At 40.1% G+C, this 19,837-nt stretch overlaps 1 protein-coding gene across 2 annotated transcripts; it reads right to left on the bottom strand.

Moving 5' to 3' along the window:
• Positions 1–421: 421 nt before the first annotated feature.
• Positions 422–19,265, bottom strand: HSPA4 (heat shock protein family A (Hsp70) member 4). 2 transcript variants are annotated; one of them, XM_082490105.1, is made up of 19 exons: positions 19,041–19,265; positions 14,856–14,913; positions 13,050–13,190; positions 12,205–12,327; positions 11,667–11,766; positions 11,134–11,267; positions 8,972–9,216; positions 8,494–8,570; positions 8,042–8,193; positions 6,939–7,045; positions 6,468–6,601; positions 5,829–6,010; positions 5,345–5,434; positions 4,675–4,827; positions 4,067–4,192; positions 2,937–3,044; positions 2,500–2,619; positions 1,951–2,112; positions 422–1,675 (listed from the first exon to the last, which is right to left on the bottom strand). In XM_082490105.1, exons 1-19 carry the CDS (start codon positions 19,145–19,147, stop codon positions 1,475–1,477), a joined length of 2,520 nt encoding a protein of 839 aa, XP_082346231.1. In that variant the 5' UTR covers positions 19,148–19,265; the 3' UTR covers positions 422–1,474. The 2 variants fall into 2 exon arrangements, with proteins under 2 accessions (XP_082346231.1, XP_082346232.1); XM_082490106.1 differs by having other exon boundaries at positions 1,421–1,675; positions 13,050–13,126; positions 19,041–19,089.
• Between the last annotated feature and the right edge of the window lie 572 nt (positions 19,266–19,837).

The raw sequence follows: 19,837 nt of genomic DNA on the forward strand, positions 1-19,837 counted from the left end.
GGGGACGGCGAGGCGGAGCCCGGCCCGGCCCCTCACGGCGCGGCGGAGGCGGGGAGATGAGAAGAGCGGAACGGAGCGGCAGCGGACGGAGACGCCGTCCCGCCCCCCGTCCCGCCGCGCTCCCCGACCGCCCCGCAGCGCCGCCGCCGGCCGGGAGGAACGGCAGCGCCCGGGCCCGGAGCGCCGCGGCCCGCTGGCGCTATCACAGGCCCGGGAAAGGCCACCGCCTTCCCCCCCGTCTTTATTAGCGCTGCTTCATTAACGCGGGTTTGAACCGAGGCCCGTCAAGCACAACTTCACCCCGTCAGCGAGAAAAGCCTTAAAGCCTCGGCGCTCTCAAACCCCCTCCAATAACGAAGGAGACCACCCTCGGCTCTGCCCCCCACCCCCTTATTGCAAGCAACAGCTGGAGAAGGCCATCCAGGAGAATCCAGTGCATTTATTTCTTGCAGTATCTGAAAGGGTGGTTCAGCTTTGGATTGTAACACATACAGATTAATGTTGGCAAGTTTAATGACAATCAGTACTAGAAGCACATCATTGTATAAAGCTCATAAGGAAAAAAAAAAAAAAAGCCAAATCAGTTGGGTCTTTCTTTTCCTGGGAGGGAGAAAAAGAAAACAAAAAACCCCAAGCATTCCAAATGAAGGCCTCGTGGAAGCAAGCATATCCCCTTCAGAAAGAGTTAGGAACAAGTCAGAATCAGTTATCAGCATAGGCAGCTGAAATACAAGTATTCATTCTTTCTACAAGCAGCTAATTTAACTAGAGACAGGTTTCCACGGTCGAATCAGCTGGGGAGGTTGCCAGGACTGCACGGCCATGTCCACAAGCAGTCACAGTCTGAGCTGCAGGAGGATACAGCTGCTGTTCTACCCCTCAGGCAAGGAAGGAAGGGGATGCACGGGCAGCAGTGGGCTATAAAGGTACTGACACTGCACCCCACTGCTCTGCAAACCTGGTGTAACTAGGAGCTGCTCAAGTGCAAATCAAAGTCTCAATTAATGCATTAACACTAAAACCAGGGCTAGATTAAGGTGAGCAAATGAAAGACTAGGCTTCAGGCTCCAGTAGGAACACCTTTTCTCCCCCACTATCTTCTTGCAGTCCTAGCATTAATGGGCACTATATATAAACACTGTTGCTGCAATCCACAGGGGAAAGCAAACAGTGTGCCAGGTTAGACTTCAGGTGTCTACTTTAAAATAAGATTGACTCACTGTGGACATTAAAAATGGAGAATCAGCTTATGGTTGTTTGTGTAGGTCTAATAAGCATACCAAAACTTCTAAATACAATCATAATATGAGTAATTAGCTACCTAGGTGTTGTTCTGACTTGATGCATTGACCAAACCTCTTCAAGAGTTAAGAGTGCTGTGGTACTGACTTGCTTCAATTTGTATTCAGAATATACAAAGTTGACAACTTAAAGCTTTATTGTAGTTTGCAATAATATAAACAAGTGCTGAAATTCAGTCAATGTCCATTTCAGGAAGCTTCTTCTCCATGGCTGGGGGGGCAGCAGCACTCTGCTCAGCAGCCTGGGACCCGCTGGTGGCTTCTCCCGCACCTTCTACTGGTCCATTAGGTTCTGCTGGTTTCTGCTCCTCCTTTGGGAGTTCAATTTTGGGTTTTGGTTTTGTGACTATGGGATTACAAATACTTGTCAACTCCTAGAAAACAGAAATAAAACACTGTTAGAAACATTGCTATCTACCAACAGTTGTACTTTAACCTGTCGCTCACATTATCTTTTGACAACACCAGACGAGCATTCAAGTTGACAGCTGATGTTCCCCCAATACATGTTTACCAGATTAATTCATACCCAGTGCCTGTCCTTCTATTAGAGATTTCTCACCTCAGAGTTCTCCTCTGAACACAAACAACTAGACCAAGAAAACAGAAAGATTCATGGAAATTCAGTGAATTATGTAGTAAGACTTACTTTAGTTTTAGCTTGTATGTCTTTAGCTTTTATAACTGGGTCCAAAGTAAGACTTCTCTTGTTTTGAAGATTAAGTTTATTGTTCATCCACTCCATAGCTTCATTTGCACTCTTCTCCACTTTTGCTACATCAGCTTCATCTAGGTGGTCATACTGTTCATCCTGAAACAGACAAATTAGTAGTAGCATGTAAGATACTTGTTTTGAATGTTTAAATTGCATTTATTTCTTCAAACCTTTAGGTTCAAAATACTGGAAAGACCATTTAGCCACAAGGGTGTTCTAGTTAGCAGAGCAATTAGACTGATCATCCACAGCTTTGTAACCCGAGAAATGAAGTTCTACTGCTGCTGGCATTTTCCCTTTCATGAGGAAATCAACAGCCCATTTTAAAGACAGTCCTATTTTCAAGCCAACATCCACTTCTGAAAAATACAGTAAACATCAAGAACTCAGAAGGCTGCACCAGCTTTTTGTCTGAAGTAGCTTACTTAAAATTCAGAAGAGATTTGTACCACTTCCTTGTGTTTGCCAGAAATATGGAAATACCTTTGCTTTGAATGCATGAACAGTTTTCATGTACTGTTGAATTTGCTTCCCTAAGTCCTCAAACGCTTTTGGTCTTTCCTCCGATTCTTGAAACCTTGCCTGAATAGGTTGACCCAGAGTCTGAAACAAAGTACAACAGGTATCAAAAACCATGCAGTGTCACAATGTGATCCTGCAAGATTTGACAGAGTACATCAACATTCCTGAACTCCTACAGGACTTTTACTCTTCCCTCCAATTACAGGAGTAACTGCATCTCCCTCAACTCTGTATTGTTACAGGTCTGTTGGAGATCTGCTCCTCACATACTTAATAAGCAAACTAAGTAGTTTGTTACCAGTGCTAATCTCTGAATTAGCAGACCTACAACAGCTCCCTGCTTGAACAAAGTTTTCTAGATTCCGTAAATTCCAATGAGAATGTAAAGAACCGCTTACCTTCAATTCTGTCAATTTATCGATGTAAATTTGTTTGGGTTGGTCTTCACCATCTTCATAAAGCCAGTTTTCTGTATCTTCCAGCTTCAGCGTGAAGCTATTTCGATCCTGAAGCAATCCATATAAAACAGGTAGGTGAGATAATTCTATTAGGTGGCAGATGGTATTGAATGATACTTGGAACCTTTCTGGAAGAGTTACATTTTTAGAATGTAAAGAACAGTGTCTTAAACTCTTTATCCTATTTTAGTGAAATATAAGAAACAAAGTACTCTTCAGTATGGCTTTGTGGTGGAAACCAGGCTTAAGGAAGAACCATCTATGACACTCACTGTTAAGATCAATACTGTCATGTGAAAACCTGTATTTTTCCCTCTTTTTTTTTCTTCACATTTTCATCATCACTATATGAGCAAGTCTGAGAGGAGAGTGGAACTTGTCTTTAGCGAAGGTGCTATGAATCTCACTTGGCTTGTCCCCATTTTAGCTCTGAAGTAGCTATGTAGGCTCTGCAGACACCTTGCTGGCCAGGCTCCTTATAATCAATGGGGATCTAGTCAAGAGTTCAGAGTGATTCATCTCACTAATGTCATCATCTAAGTTACAATTATATTAATTACACACCAAGGTCCTTCAGTACACCAGGGAAAGCTAATTAATAATACCAAGAGAATTTTAGGCAATCAAGTCAGATACAGGTGCCCACATTCAGTCAGACTAATCCCACCTACTATGTTCCTAGGTAGGGTTGTTCTTTGACTTTTATTTTTTAACCTTAAACTACTCCTAAATATTGACAAAGAGCCAAAATAGAAAAGGTTGCCTTAAAATGATTGTGCAAGTGTTCCTAGTCTGTTTCAGCCTGAAAACACATGCTCTGATAATATCTTCATTGCTGCAACTGTTTTGGAAAAGAACACATAATATATCCCGGGTACCATCTGCTTGTACTTGGGCTGCATTTAGGAGGGTATCTTCATAGCCAGAAAGGTGAAAAGCTGTTTCTCCAAATTTTAAGTCTGAAAATATAGTCTAATTAAACACAGTATCTGATACAGGTCAAAAGGTTAAAATACAACTGTTCATTGTAACAAAATATGTAAGAGGACAATCAAACTAGCAATACTTACATCTTCGCTAACAAACTTCTCATAAATACTGCAGAGTTTGTCTCTCATATCATACACATATTCTTCCACTGCATTCTTGGCATCATTCCTCTCTTTCTCTAGCTTATCCTGCATTATCATTTTACCCTGTGAAGAAGTTGTCAAATTAGTTGGTTAAAAAGCTAGTTATTTAACATTTATTGCCAGGATACCTTCTTAGCAAAGGCTTAAGTTTGACTAGAGATTTTGAAATACTGTAGCTTACAGAACATGAATAAAAACTAATTTCAGTTTTGGTGGGATATCCAATACTGTACAAAACCATCTTGCTCCAATTGAGGGACCTCCACCCTGATGGTAACAGCCATTGACTACCTTCTAACTGCAGGTGATTTTGGAAATAATCACCCTGTGAACTAGCTTTCCTGTGGGACACCTCCTTAGTAAGATTTACAGTATTCAGTTAACAGGAATAATGTATTTTGGCTCCATGGTGCACTGCTGTTCACCTCAAAAGAGTGCTTTTCATCTTTTCTTGATCATCCTTAACCATTAACCACACTTAATAAACAGCAAGGCTTCTGGAGATTAACTAGTGAAATTTTTAGCTCAGACGAGTAAGAGTTTACCTCATTCTCAATGAATAAGTTCAGCATGTCTTTCCCTATCTGCCACACCAACTGATTCTCAATGGGAAGGTCCACTGTAGTAGTCTTCACTTTAGCCTTCTTGGCTTGAGGCGGTTGATCCACTTTCTTGTCTTTTGAGTCACCCTGAGAAGTCTGCATTCAAGAGACATTCAAAGTAAGAACAGCATCACCAGTCAGTTCAAGCTGAGTATTCAAGACTTACCATAGAAAGAAGTATTACTGAGTTAGTGCACCTCAACATCAGAACTACATACTCTGTCATTCTGACACCTCAGCTGCTAAAGAAGTCAGAGATAATTAATGCAACTGCTGAACTTTACTGGGCACACTGACTACATTCGTGGAGGTGATGGTGCTTAGGAGTAGAACACTTCTCTAGTATTTAAGTTCCTGCAAACTAAATGATTATTTCCTTCCATGAACAGAAGAGTTCACCCATTTTATCAGTACCAGGTCACTTGACAGGTTCTGCAATTATCCATGCCATTTACACACTTCTAGAACTCTAACCACAATACATACTAGCAATATATTAAAAAAAAATGTTTAGCTCCCAGAGCTATGACAAAGGCAGCTCACACACTACATGTACTCAGAAATCTTCCAGAAGTAGCCTGTAAGAAAATAGAAGTCTCAGTGTTCACGTTACCTCCATTTCCTCAGACTCTGCCTTATTTTCAGGTTGAGCCTGCTGTTGTTCTTCAGCCTTTTGTTGCTCTTCCTGGTCTACTTGCATCTTCTGAAATTCATAAAGAGATCCAAATTGACATATTAAACAATGTATATGCAGATTGTTGATTCAGTTCCTAAGCTTTTCACTTATACCTAATGATCTTTAGGCAAAAAAAAAAAAAAAAACGAATGAAAACTGAAGTGGAGTCTCAAGGCATAAATTATAAGCTTTTAGTCTTTGTTTAGGCAAGCAAAGCTCCATGATTAAGAACTTTTATCTATACTTCACAGTCCTGGTTTCAACAGATCTGTCACTGGCATAACACACTCCAATTACTACTTAATCACATCTTCATATTTAGTTGGTGGACATGTCTACTAAATCCTTACACAAGTCCCAGAACGTGGCCAATTGTGCTTCACCAGTTTTGTAAGTAGCTAAAAGCAATGAAGTTTATTACCTCCTCTTCTTTTGCATGCTGATCTGTTTCCATAGGCTCTTCATTCTCATCAGATTTGTGAACCTCCACTAAAGATGCACTTGAAACACTGAAGATACCATGGATATTTACTCTAACTTTGACTTTCACTTTTGAACTGGATCCATCTGTTTGAGGCGTGACCTTCTGAACCAAGAAGTGAGCTAAACAATCCCAGAGAGAAAAAAAAACATACCATCTGATTAACTTAATCACTGAATGTAAAGCAAAATCTGACTTTTGCTGACAACAGATCACTTCAATGCACTCAGAGGATATCAAATCTCACTCAAGTCAAACAATTCAGTGTTTCCCTCAGCAATGCTAGGATACACAGCTACTAGAAGTTCTCTATGGTATACTGTAAAAGATGGTGCTAACTTGTAGCCTAGTAAAAGGCTGCACAACTCTGAGTATGCCCCTTTCAGGTTTGCACCAACATTAGGATGCTCTATATATTAGTTTATTTGCCCAGTTACTCCACTCATTTTACTGTGATTTTAGAAACCTGTCCCTACAGCCTTTGTAGTAGGTTGCACTTTCCAGACTATATAATTAGACAGAAAGAAGTCATGTACAGGACTTTATTAATAAAGCTTAAAGATACAAAATAGTCTTAACCTATAGCAGGATCTGGGTAAGGCAACTCCTTGGGAGAGCTGTAGTATGCCTCAAGAGTAAAAGGTTCCTTTCTGTAGAATGTGAGGACCTTAGAAAATGGAGCTGCATGGTTCTTGGGAAAGACCTCACAGTCACTGTAAGAGAAAACAGAGCATTTGTTCAGTATGTGGGACAATACATCTGATACTCTCATACCTTAAGGAAGAGTCTATCTAGAAAACTTAACGAGTTAAGAAGTGACAAAAGAGTCTCCTAACCTTTTAGGTTAAAATAAGACCAGTGGCCATGTAGGAAGTGCTAAACTGCCATCCATTTTTGGTTTTCTTTTCTACTGTCATTAACTTCAGAATAAGTATCAAAACCCAAGTTGTTAAATAGGCACTGTTCTAAAAGTGTTATTTACACTAGCTGTCATCATGTAGTCTTAAGTTGTATGTAATCATGCAAGAAGACTGAAATTTTTTTTTTTACCTTAACCCTTCCTCTGCTGGTGAATTCCATCGTAAAGAAATAGGATATGGTATCAAATCTGTGATAGAAAATTCTCTCACTTTGAAAGCCGGGGATAAAATGGCACACTGAAAGAACACAAGAGTCATATTACTGTTCAGCTGAAGTTTGACTGTTTGTAATTTCATTCAGCAAGTAGTTATTTACATTGTTTAACATGTAGATTAACCCTAGGTTAAGGAAGGCTAATACTGATGGGCTTGGGACCTGCATAATAAGCACTGGAAGCCCATATGTACCCTTCCTTTTCAGGAAGCTGTCACAATCTGTTCACACTGAAAAATGGAAATACACATGTTTTAATTTAGGGCCATCAGGTTTGGTTTGCTATGGTTAGGCTGCTGAATGGTTTTTAGTACCAACATAAGAAATCAGAAAGCCTCAATTAAAGTTACTTTTTAAAGTGACATAGTACTAGGGTTTTTTGCATACCGTAACACAAAACTCTCTTTAAGCAGATTCCAACATCTAGCTCATACCACTGATGGAACAGAGCTCTAAGCACATATTAAACATTGAAGAGAGAAATCAGGACATCAGAGCAAAATTAAGGTGCATTCAAAAGATGGCACCACTAGTAACTACAGAGTATTTACTACCACTTAAGCCATTCAACAGTGACTGATTCCAGCTCAGGACAGATTTCTATTAGCAAGAACCTAACCTTTCATTTCCATCCATATTATTATGCAATTGCCATAGCACAAGTTTAACAGTAGTGCCGTAAACTTTTTTCCCTTGCTTAACCTAGCCCCCTCCCCAAAAGGAGCCTGGAGGAGAAAGCATCATCATATGAGCTTTATTAGATTACCAGTTTCCAGCCATAGGAGAAGCAGACTACACATTTCACTTCAACAAGCTACACTGATCCATTGATTTGACTTAAACAGCACAGAGAAATCACTTAAAGCTGCTATTCTCATTCTTCCAACTGCTTTCCTGAAGCTTATTCAAATCTATTCTATGATACACATGAAGTATCTTTGTGTTACCTCTGGACTCTGGCTCAAGTACTTATGATTTCAATTAAAATACTCACAGCTAAAACAAACAGCACTTTTTACCTGCAGCGCACAACCTCGTGCAACAGCCTCATCTGCATTCAAAGTTGTACTGACTTCTTTGCCAAAAAATTTACTGATCTTCTCTTTTACAGCAGGGATTCTTGTGGTACCACCAACTATCTCTACTGCATAAATATCCTCCTTCTTTAACTCTAGAAAGGAGTCAGACATTAATTTTTATAAATTAAATGTTTCTGTTTTACATGAATATGCTGACATCATAAACTAGAAGTTTTAATAGAGCAACCATTATTTTAAGCTTGACCCCTAAGTTTCTAAGTAACAAGAATTTCAGATCTAAGCTTGTGTGAAAGTTTTAAAAAGCTTGTAACTGCTAAGTGAGAAATTGTTAGCTGTGCTAAACCCATCTGTCCAAGTTCTGTCAACACCCAAAAGGAAGCTTGTATTATGGATTGCATTTCTGTATGCAGAACAGACGCGCATACACTTACTGGCTTGCTCCAGCACACTGCGAAGGGGCGGTTCTACTCTTGCAAGGAGTCCATCACACATCTCTAAAAATTTGCTTCTGTTGGAAGAAGCCATAAATAAGGCTACAGCATTCTGTATGCTATTTAATATCAAAAATACAACAGGATGCCAAAATTGAAAGAATGCCATTTTAGCTACATACTGCAGGGTCTTTTCTTCCCCAATCCTAGTTTCACACTTTAGTGTATTCTCCCAGACAAACGCAGTTCTAGTAGTCTAGGCACACCTGCCACATTCACAGCCCTTCCTCTTAACTCAAGGCCACCGACCCATCTCTACACATTATCATTTTGAGCAGCACCCCTGCACGTTGTTCTTGCATTTCCCACCTCCCTCCAGTCCTAAGAACTAGTACTTTATACTAAGTTTCTTTCTTGACTGAAGCAACCTGAATGAAGGGCATTCTAAAGCTTACCTTTGCAAAAGTATAAACATTACCTGTTCATTGTTCCAGAGACATCTATGTCGTTCATGAAGCATTCTATGTTCATTGGGAGATCAGAGGCATTAGCGCTCATCAGTTTTTTCAGTTTTTCACATTCCTGGTATAGCCTCAACAATGCACGAATCTTTGACTTTATGTCTAGTTTGTATTTCTTCCCGAATTCTTCACAAAAGTATTCAACTAACATCTCATCAAACTTCCTGCCTCCAAGTGTTGTATCAAATGATGTAGCAAGAACCTTGAAAAAATTGAACTCTTAGTAATAGTACAATTTGTCATTACTTCAGTGAAACCTATTAGCAGTTAGTGTCAATGCATTTGATTGTTTCAAATATAGTCCAACTTTAGATCAAAGCAAGTATTACAACATTACTATGGAGGAAGAATTATACCAGTGCAGCCACAACAGAAAAAAATCCAGTACAGTTCCATTTTATTCTGCCCTTACCATCACCAGTGAGGAGTTGCTTTTGATAAGCCTCATCTAGAAGTCTAACCTATCCCAAACAATAAAGCTTTGTCTCATCTTTCAGACTTTGTGGACACTACTGGCAACAATTAAGCTATTCTTTTATATTTCAGGGGAATTGAAGTAGCAATTGCATCACTAATATCTGATAGTTTATGTTGATTGCCACACATAGTCACACACATCCAAAGAGATTTTTTTTTTTAAACCCTACTAAGTCTAAACCCTATGCCTTTTGTAACTGCTATTAGATACAGTATGTTCAAAATGCTGTTGGAGAAAGAACCACTGTTACCACAGACAAGTTCTGGCAGCTACACAAATTAGACATCTTTGTGAATGGTAATTCTCACAAGAACTGCAGTGCACACACACAGCAGCTACAAGCTCCAGGAGGAAACAAAAAAAAAAAATCCTCTCAAACGCTAAAAAGCAGCCTTGGGCACCCAGCCTTCCTGCAATCAGGTGACAACTTTTAAAAGAAATTTCGGAAGATGGAGCATGGCTTAGCAACACAATCTGTTCAGTAACTTGTGCTGTAAGCAGACCAGAGTTTCCAACTCTGCTTAGCCACTGTCAGTTTGAATCATATCCCAGTTTAATATTTGATGCCTCATAAGGGTGGAACTTGCTTACACCAAGCTAAAAATAAAACATGAAGCAAATAAATGTTATTAACTCTTGCAAATAGGTGCTAATTTTTGATGAAGAAATTATCTGCAAAGATCATCTGTAGCCCATCCACCTCAGCTGATTCTACTTTTTAAACTTTTGTGAAGGTTTGTTTTTGGTTTGTTTTTTGTTTGTTTGTTTTTGGGTTTTTTTTTTTTTTTCAGAATAGAAATAAATATCACATTCTCAACACACCTTCAGACTAGGTTTGGTCTTTACACTGTTTTAACTGCCTTACTGTCCAGCTCCCCATTCTATACTCAAAAGCAACCCTTCAAGACTTCTATGGTTTCAAAGTTTAAACGACAAGTCAGAGAAACACAAAGTAAGTTACATTTCCTCACAAGAGGAAACAGATTTACAACAAAACTAATGCTTTCAGAACTCTTGCCTTCTCTTCATTTCACTACTCCATGCTTTGAAATTTCTGTTTGTTTCTCTAGCCGATTAGGTTATTGGAACTGCAAAAATCCAGATTGTAATTTTAAAAGAGCCAACAAGAAACGTTAGTATTTGCTGGAAAATAGTAATGCTTTGGCAACTTACGCTTGGAAGTACACTGTAACTTACTTAGCTTCCATTCACATCTTAAAGTAGTTAAAGAATTGTTTTATTCTTTCACATGAGCACCACGGCGTTAAAAAAAAAAAAAAGTGTCACTTACACCATTCTAGGAATTCCTGTTTTAATACTAGATCTCATAACTGAATTAGACTACTTTTTGAAAGCAGCATCCAGTCAGATATGGTAATTTCTGAATAATTTAATCCAGTTTTTTTATTCTTTGCCAAAGTCTGCTGATTAAGGCATGTTTGCTTCCTCCACATATCGCTCAAAAGCTCTCCAGTTCCCTGCCCTACTTTTAACTCCAGACAAAATGCAATTTTAAGAATGTGAATTGAGCTGTCTGGATGTGCCTATGTAAAGACAGGCAAGCTTGCCTGTCACAGGCCATGTATGTACTGATGAATACTACTACTGGTGATTAAAATGGATGCATAACAGATTGTTTACTTTCAGTTTTCCTTTGTTGAATGCACAAACAGAAACTTGATATGCAGAATGTCCCATATCCACAAAAACAACATTCCGTGGCTTCTCTTCCAAGGCAGGCAGGTCTTGCTTATAGATTCCATATGCAAGGGCAACTACACAGAAAGCAGAGTGAAAGAGGACATTCAGTTTTGTAATTCCTTAAGAAATAAATGGTACATCAATAAACAGCATTAGCATTTCATCTTACTTTTCAAGCTACAGAAATTTATTGTCTTGTTAAAGAAAATTCCCAATGCTAAAGGAACATGGAAGAATATTAAACAGCATTAGCCCCTCCTAGTAGCAGCATTAAAACAGATATTCGAGAAATAACTTTATGCCTCTGTAAAGCAATGAAGTAAAACAGAATAGAGCTTAAGAAACTTTATGATCAACTAATCCATTTCAAGTTTACAAAACCAGCAGTAATTCCAGAGGGATCACTCACAGATTAAAAGCCTTTTTATCTAATAAAACTACAATATTAAGTAAGAGAGAAAGGAAGGTATTACCTGCAGTTGTTTCATTTATTAGTCTCAGACAGTTGAGACCAGCAATCTGTGTAGCATCCATCACAGATCTCCTTTCTGCATCTGTGTAAAAACAAGGAACCTGCAAGAAGATCAGGCAGCTAATATTAACATTTAGGAAAGCCACGTTCAGCAAACAGTTACAAGTGCATACAGGGATTTGCTACAGAGAACAGCTGAGGTATTCTTCAAATTTAGTGTTCATTTCAGCTGCAATACAGAAAAAGCAAATAAAACATTACATGAAGACAAAGTTACTTTTTGTGAACCTTCTTCCATTCCCTCTCACAAGCCACTCCTTTTAGGAGCAAAAAAAAGAGACACACACAACCCAGAAACAGGTATATATTATTATTTATGCTGCTAAGTAGCAGCAATTTAAGACATTTGACCATTAATGAAGCAAGTCTAGTTTTCGAAAAGAGATGCAAATAAGATTCAGTTTTAAATAGAAAAGGCAAAGACCTGAATACTCAGTTCAATGGGAAATGTGTTTACTTGTTTATTATCACATACTTACAGAAACAACACAGTCAACTACAGGCTTCTTAAGCGCATTCTCAGCCGTCTCTTTTAGTTTGGTAAGAAGCATTCCTGTCACCTGTTCAATAGTAAAGTTTCTTTCTTCTTCCATATACATGGCCTTCAAATAGAAATTTGTGTATACATATTACACTACAGTTAAACCATGTGATACAAATATAAGGAACATATGTAAGAAACAGTCTTTACAAAAAGCAAGCTTAAGTAGTAATGTAGCTCTAAGCAACCTTCTCTCCAATACCCTCAGTTGTGCACAGCAAGTGCAAGAAGGTAATACACGAGCATTGGAATGCAGATTTACAAATTCACATACACAAAGCTGCTCTGGACACAGGTGGGGCTTTTTTTTGTTTGAATCCAATTGCTAGACAATGCCTACAATGCCTTCCTCCCTACTGTTTTGGTGTAAGTTAGTTATTGCTAAAATCCAAATCAGAGGTTCAGTCATTGTTGAAGACGACAGATTTTTACCATTGCACCTGAAGTAATAAGCTGGCATTTTACACCCCTGCAGTATCCAGACAGCAGCTAAGTATGCTGGTCAAGTAGGTTGCCTTCCATACTCACCATGGAGTGAAGGAAAAAAAAGCACTACTAACACTGTATGGGACCAGCTTTGCAAGGCAGAGAAATTGTATAACTGTAAAGTCAGGCTCACCTAATACCTGGAGAGACCATCTGCATTATTAGTCTTTTATTCCCTATTTAAGCCTTTTCACTCACAAGAGAACAGAAACTACAGCAAGCAGATTCAAAATAAAGAGATAAATGAAACTTTATCAGTTTCCTTCTCTGGTTCTTTTTCAAATATGCCAGACTTACCTTGATGCCAGTTGAGCCTGTTGGCAGCTGGACAAGTTCATACGCAAGGCTTGCTTTTTCAGCTTGAACAAAGGGATCTGAGAATGCACGACCATGAAATCTTTTAAAACTTTGTACTGTATTCTTTGCATTTGAAATAACCTAGAGGAAAAGAAATCTTTAATACAACATGTCAGGGGAACACCTGAATTTCAAACAGAAGACAGTTTTGTTCTCATGCTTCCCTCGCCAGAATATTTTTGTCACTTGTATCTTAATAGTATCATAGCATTTGCTAGAAGACAAGCAACTTCCCTCAGATTGCTCAGGTAACCTACAGGAATTTGAGATCCAAGATAAAACGTATGCTAGAAAACTGCACCAAGATTCTATCAAAAATTGATTAAAATAGCATTCAACTTTCACAGTATATGTATAGGACAATTTAAAAGTGTTAGCAAAGTGTCCTTCTCCTTTACCTGTTTCCTACCACCCTACCTTTCTACTGTGTTGCAGCCAGTAATTTAGCAAGCATATTGATGTAAACTCCAGTTCAGGTTCATCACATGCATGTGACAGTCAACACAGATATTCTCACAAAAAAGCTCAAAGACCTTGTCATGAAGCTTTAAAAAGTCAGGAGGGCCCCAAGAAGATACTGTCAGCTTGATTTGACTGACAAAAGATAAATTGTCTTTTATTAATAGCAGATACCAGTGCAAATGGAGAACCAAAAAATCATTCTAGCTTGTTTTCGTGTAGTGCAAGTAAACTTGTTTAATTCTTTCACTTACATTAGAGCAAGACTTATACTGAAAAACACAGTAATTGACAAAGCAGACAAGCACTGTACCATATAGCATTTACCTGTGATTCAGTTTCAGTCAAGTGTCTATTTCCTACATAACCTGGTTTTGATTTTCTGTAAGTTTAGTTTCTGCAGGACATACCTCATCTCTACTGGATCTCTGTACCAATGCATTTCTTTAAGCTAAGCAGACACCCAATTGCAGAAAAAACATCTGTATTTAGTTCTAGCACAGTTCTTCTGTTCTTGAATAACATGGTTGTGTCCATTCATTTTTGTATTCTAGACAATGAATCTTCACACATCTCTAGGTATTTTAGGCTAAGAAAAACCAAGTGTTTGAATAGTCACTTCCTGTAGAGGACTTCAAAAAAAGAGTCATGTTTTATAGGGGTTTCACAGCAACGCAAGATATGATACAGCAGGACCTAAAGGTCATGAGCAGGGACAAATCAGCTTAACTTCTTGGTCCTTAAATCATATTTACCTACCTACACCAAGAGAAAATCAAAGTACGAGCAAGAACACCTAAGATGGATACTTCAGTTGTAATTCAACCACAAAGAGTCAAGAAAGCTGTAAGTATTTACGCTTAATCATGTCACCTTTCTGCCAAAATTATGCACTTAATGAAATTCTATAGAATGTAACCACATCATTAAAAGTTATCATAATGCACACAAACTGAAACAAGCTAAAGTAGGATGAAACGCTACTGCTTAGCTTTAGAATTTATATTCGCACCCCCAAAAAAAATATATATATTCAGAATTTCTTAAGAGGCAGAGATTTTATTTTTTCCTATGCTTCATTATGTCCAACTACCAACCTTTAGATTTCTACCCAAGATGACAAAGCAGCATTACATGCTGAACAGCTGAATTAAGCTCAGCTGTTCATTACAGTTATGGAGACACTAGGACAGCAGCTCTAAGACTTTTGTAATCTTCAAAGATAAAATACATTGTTAATCTGATTTCGGACTACTAAAGTTGCCTTTACCCAAATTACACCCTCACCTGGCTTTTAGCTGCAGCACCAATTGAGCGATTCTTGGGTCCAAAGGCTATACACGATCTATAATGAGAAGAAAGATTTCCAGTTAGTAAGTGATTGGTAGAATTGCACTGCATAGCTTTTTGTTAAAAAGTGTTGATAGTATTAATTAGACTAGAGATATTTGGTCCATTAAGAAAGTTGCTTGCTCACTGCAACATATGCGTAGAATGTTCTGTGAATTCTGGAAAGAAACAGGCGCTCTAAGTTACAATAAAGCAGTACTGCTCCTCACTGCAGAACAGCACTAAAACCAAACTTAATCATGCTATTTTGAGTTTTACATCTAGGTAGTAACTGAGTAGACACTCTTTACCTCAATAGTTACCTGCATATCTAAGACACTCAAAAGATAAGTCACTCACTAATAATACAGGAAACATTCAACCGTTCAGAAGAAACATATGAGGTAAATCAGATATTAAGAAAATCATTCCTATACATCTGTACCAAATGCTAAGCTTTTCAGTTTTAATGCCAACCATTCAAGAGCAGGAAGACAAAACCCACAGAGAAAGATTGGTGTTTATGGGTTTCATCTGTACTCACTGAAATAGTGTAGATTATGGAGAGAAAACCCATACTTCGCTATAAACTACTTTGTGATAGCTTGCAGTTCTGAAAAAGACAGAATAAAAAAAATCCTCCCTTTTGGAGAAATTCCTAGACCTATTAATCCTCTCAATTTACATATTTAAACTGTAGAAGCCCTAACAAAATTAAATCCAGCCCTCTAATCCAAGTCCTCATACCACTGAGGTAAAATTACAGGGGGAAAAAATTGCTATTAGTCAAGCAGATCTTTAGTATTCACACAATATACTAACAGCACAATTAAGCTGCTCCCTACGCAGCAGGTCCAGAAACTGCTTTACAGCAGAGTTATGCCATAGGGCTGCCACAAGAAACAAATTCCAACTCAGCTTGAGGTTTAGAACTGGGCTTCCAAGCAGCAACTGTCAAAAACAGAATTGAAGACTATAAACCCAATGCAGTTATATTACTCTATCTTCTTCTAATTTATTAATAACAAATGAAACAAGGCCCAACCTAAAGCATATGTTGCAACAGAATTAACATTTCTAAATGAATCTGTTATTATTTGAAATAACTATTCAAGGGATTAATCATAAAAAATGAGGAAGTTCTGTGCTATGCAGACCCTAAGGCCTATATGAAGGGAACAGGAGCTGCAGAGCATAAAGCTAGAAGTCTAACAAGCCCGGAGCAGGAAGCTAGTTATTAATTTACTCTGGTCTCCAGAAAGAAATTAATACAGGAACATGAATTGTTGCTTTTGTCACAGGAAAAAAAAAAATCCAGCTGTTCCACTGCTAAGTTCACAAGCTATCAGCTCCCAGTGACCACAAATCCACTAGTTTATATTATAGAACTCCTTAAGTCTGCCAGACTAAAACCTCAAGGTAGAAGTCTGTCTCAACAGAAGGATACAGCACATTAGTCAAAAATACAAGCTTCCATATCGTATGCTGGGAATAAAACTGTTAAGTGCATACATTCCTCTTAAACATGCTTGCCCCTGCTTGCCTTTATAAGTAGGCAAGCTTTTCTGAGCAGCTGGAGCTAGACAGACAGGACAGTTATACCCTGCTGCACTCCTTCCCCTTCTGCCCATCCCAACCTTCTCCTGAGTTAACCCCAGCTCCCAACCAAGCCCTGGGGAGCCATAGATTTAAGACCAGATTTAAGTTAAACTGGGAAGAGTGAGGGAAGAAATTTCAGCCAGTCTCATTCCTTAGATCAGTTTGCCATAGGAATCAGGGTTAACACATTAAATACAAATTATACAGCCACCCAGTTTAGTGGAAGTCAAATAACTAACCAGAGCATTTTAAGTAGAAACATACCATCACAGTGAAGGTCATCAGAAATCTAATGAAGCAACTTAAGCAGAGCTTTGAACTTCCTTAACACACCTGCAGGCATTACTTCACCCTTGCCACCCTACCCCCTTGCCATCCCACCCACTTCCTTTTCCTTGGAAGACATCCCCAGTCCCCTGCCAGCATATTTCCTCTACGCTGAAATCAGCACTAGCTTCATAAGATCAGTTACAGCTACTTCGCTTAATCCAAGTCCCTTCATCCTTATGGAGATAAGGAAACTACCTTCGCCCCACCCCCCTCTTTTTTTTTTTTTTTACTAGCTTTCTCTATCACTTCTCCATTTTAAGAATACCATATTCAAAGACAAATGTGTTTTGCACAGCTTTTGGATATTCAAGTTCAAATTTCACAGGATTCTGGAAGAGTCCAAGTACAGAGCTGAAAACAGATTCAGTGAAAATGTCATCTGTACCACTGAACTAAGTACAACATATTCAATTGGATTTACTTCACTAATACAAACAATTACAATAACATATATCTGCTAATCCTTCCCAAAACTTGGATGTCATCATAGAAAAAGTGTTTAACCCTGACCATGAGCTGATTCCTGAGGAAGCCTGTCACAACACCTTGCACGACTCCCCCCAGAGCTCACTATAAATAAACACTAAGCACTGACTTTTTGAATCAGGCCTTCTGCTTCCAAGACAGACACTCAAAAATCATTAAGTATTTCTTTTAATAGATTTGTTTGCTTACAGAGTGGTCTTCTACATTCCCTCAGAACAGTACTTGGAGATTAAGTCCTGTTAAAAACTCAACCATTTTTATTATGCTAATTTTTCTCCAATTTCACTTCAGCCTTTCATAACTGAATTATTTCCTTAAAGATACATATATGTATTCTATATTGCTCATCTCATCTCCTTCAATAAGTGAGATTTGCATTCATATCTCAAATATATAAAAGCAGAACCTCAACTCCCTGAGGGTCAGATGCCTACAGCTCTGAAATGTGTTATATTAAATATTTTTCCTACAACATCTAGCCTTTAAGTTTCCGTATTATTGAGAATACTTAAGAGACTAGTCCTCACTCCAGCATATGTACCAAATTAAAAATTTCCTTCTCCATTTATCCATTGCTTCGAGACAGTAACAGGCAAACAGAGCTGAGGGACTGACTAATGAGAAGCAAGGTCATTTTATGCCTCTGGTCTTTTTAAAGAGATATGAGGGATCTGAAAAAAGAAGAAAAGACAATGCAATTGACTCACCAAGACAACTACTTATTTTAGTATCTTCTTGAAATAAAGCTATACTACAACACATCGTAAGCTGTAGAAGCATTTTTAAGACAGTTTTCCAAGCAGACCCCCTCAAGGTCTGATGCACTGGAAGTTCACTTTATTTTGCAATTCCTTCTCAGAAGAGTTTTATCCTAGTCCTCCGTCTCAGTAAGTTTCTTATGAAAAATAAACAACGCACACTCTAATTGAGAGATGTGTTGGGAAGCCTATTTATATAAGCTCAGTTAGAATATACTATAAACATCATACAGTACAACATGCTTCAAGACAAGTTCACCAGCAAATTCCACTGTTAGTTAGTCCCCTTCCCAGGACAGCAGATGTCTGACAATGTCTATTCACATTCCAATTCCCCATCGCTATAACTTGTCAATCTGGTGGCTAGGTTCAAGTGAGAGTTTAAAAGACTCAATACTCAAAAAAGTGCCAATTTTTTGCTGAACAAAGAAATACAGAGACCGATGGGGAGGCCGCTAAGAAGCTTTTCTAAGCTTTGACCCAACAGCAGGCCAAGGAGCTCGCACAAAGCTAAGCACCAGCTCAGCATTCCCCTCCACGGTCCGACTGCACTGGGGGAAACAGGACTCGTACTGCAGAAGAACAGACAGGTATGCTATTAGAAACATACAAAATTAAGTTTTGTGATTTCCAGCATTGAAAGATACGGTTCCTTTTTCTTATATTCACAGACCCTATCCTTTTAATCATAACAGCAAAGCTCTGCCTCAGGGAGGACAAACTGGTCATACTACACAAAAAGGAATGGAGCAGAGAGGGTCACCCAGAACATCTCTCCATGTTTGCCGCATGATACCCGTTCTTTCTTCCAGCACTTAAAGTAGTCCACTTCACACGAGCCCCGCTCGCTCGCTCCCCTCTCCCCCACCCCCTCCCCGCCGCCACGGCACGACGGGGCCCAACCGGCGCCTTCCCTTGGGCGGGAGGCCGCCGCCTCAGCCCGGCCCGCCCCGAGCCGAGCCCCACTCACGGCGTGCTGCGGTCGCTGTACTCATTCGCGATGGTCTCGATACCGCCGGCGCGGGCCACGGCCACATAGCAGCTCTGGAAACCCAAATCGATGCCCACCACCGACATGGCTGCAGCGGGAGGAAGGCGCTGAGGCGGCGGGGGGAGCGGCGGCTCGGCCCGTTTAAATGCGCGGCGGCGGCGGGCGCTGCCTCCTCGGGGCGGGGGGACTTCTCGAAAGATCCCGTCGGGCCGCCGCTGAGGGAAGCAGGGGGGGGTCAGCTCTCGCGAGACTGCCGCTGGGTCCTACCGCGCAGGCGCGGGACTGCATTGGTGGGGCGGGTCTCGTTGTGGCCACGCCTCCCTCAGCGGGCGGCTGCGCGGGGGGTGGGGTGGGGGGGGGGGTACCGCGGTGAACCCCCCCCACCCCACCTGGCCGCGCAGTTGTCCTCACTCACCCCTTTTCCTTCACAAAAAGTCCTTTTTCTTCGGAGATAAACACCTCCTAAGTATTTGCTCTTAGGACAAGGCCAAGCGTGGGGTCCTGCACGTGGGTGGGGGCAATCCCAAGCACAACTCAGGCTGGGCAGAGAATGGATGGAGAGCAGCCCTGAGGAGAAGAACTTGGGAGGGGGTGTTGGTGGGGGAGAAGCCCCCCATGAGGCGGCAATGTGCGCCGGCAGCCCAGAGAGCCCCCCGCCCCCCGGGCTGCATCCCCCGCAGCGTGGCCAGCAGGGCCAGGGGGGACTGTGTCCCTCTGCTGCGCTCTGCTCTGCTCTGGGGAGACCCCCCTGCAGCGCTGCCTCCAGCTTGGGGGGT

The sequence above is a fragment of the Vanellus vanellus genome, assembly GCF_965231255.1.
Source record: "Vanellus vanellus genome assembly, chromosome: 13".
Classification (NCBI taxonomy): Eukaryota; Metazoa; Chordata; class Aves; order Charadriiformes; family Charadriidae; genus Vanellus; species Vanellus vanellus.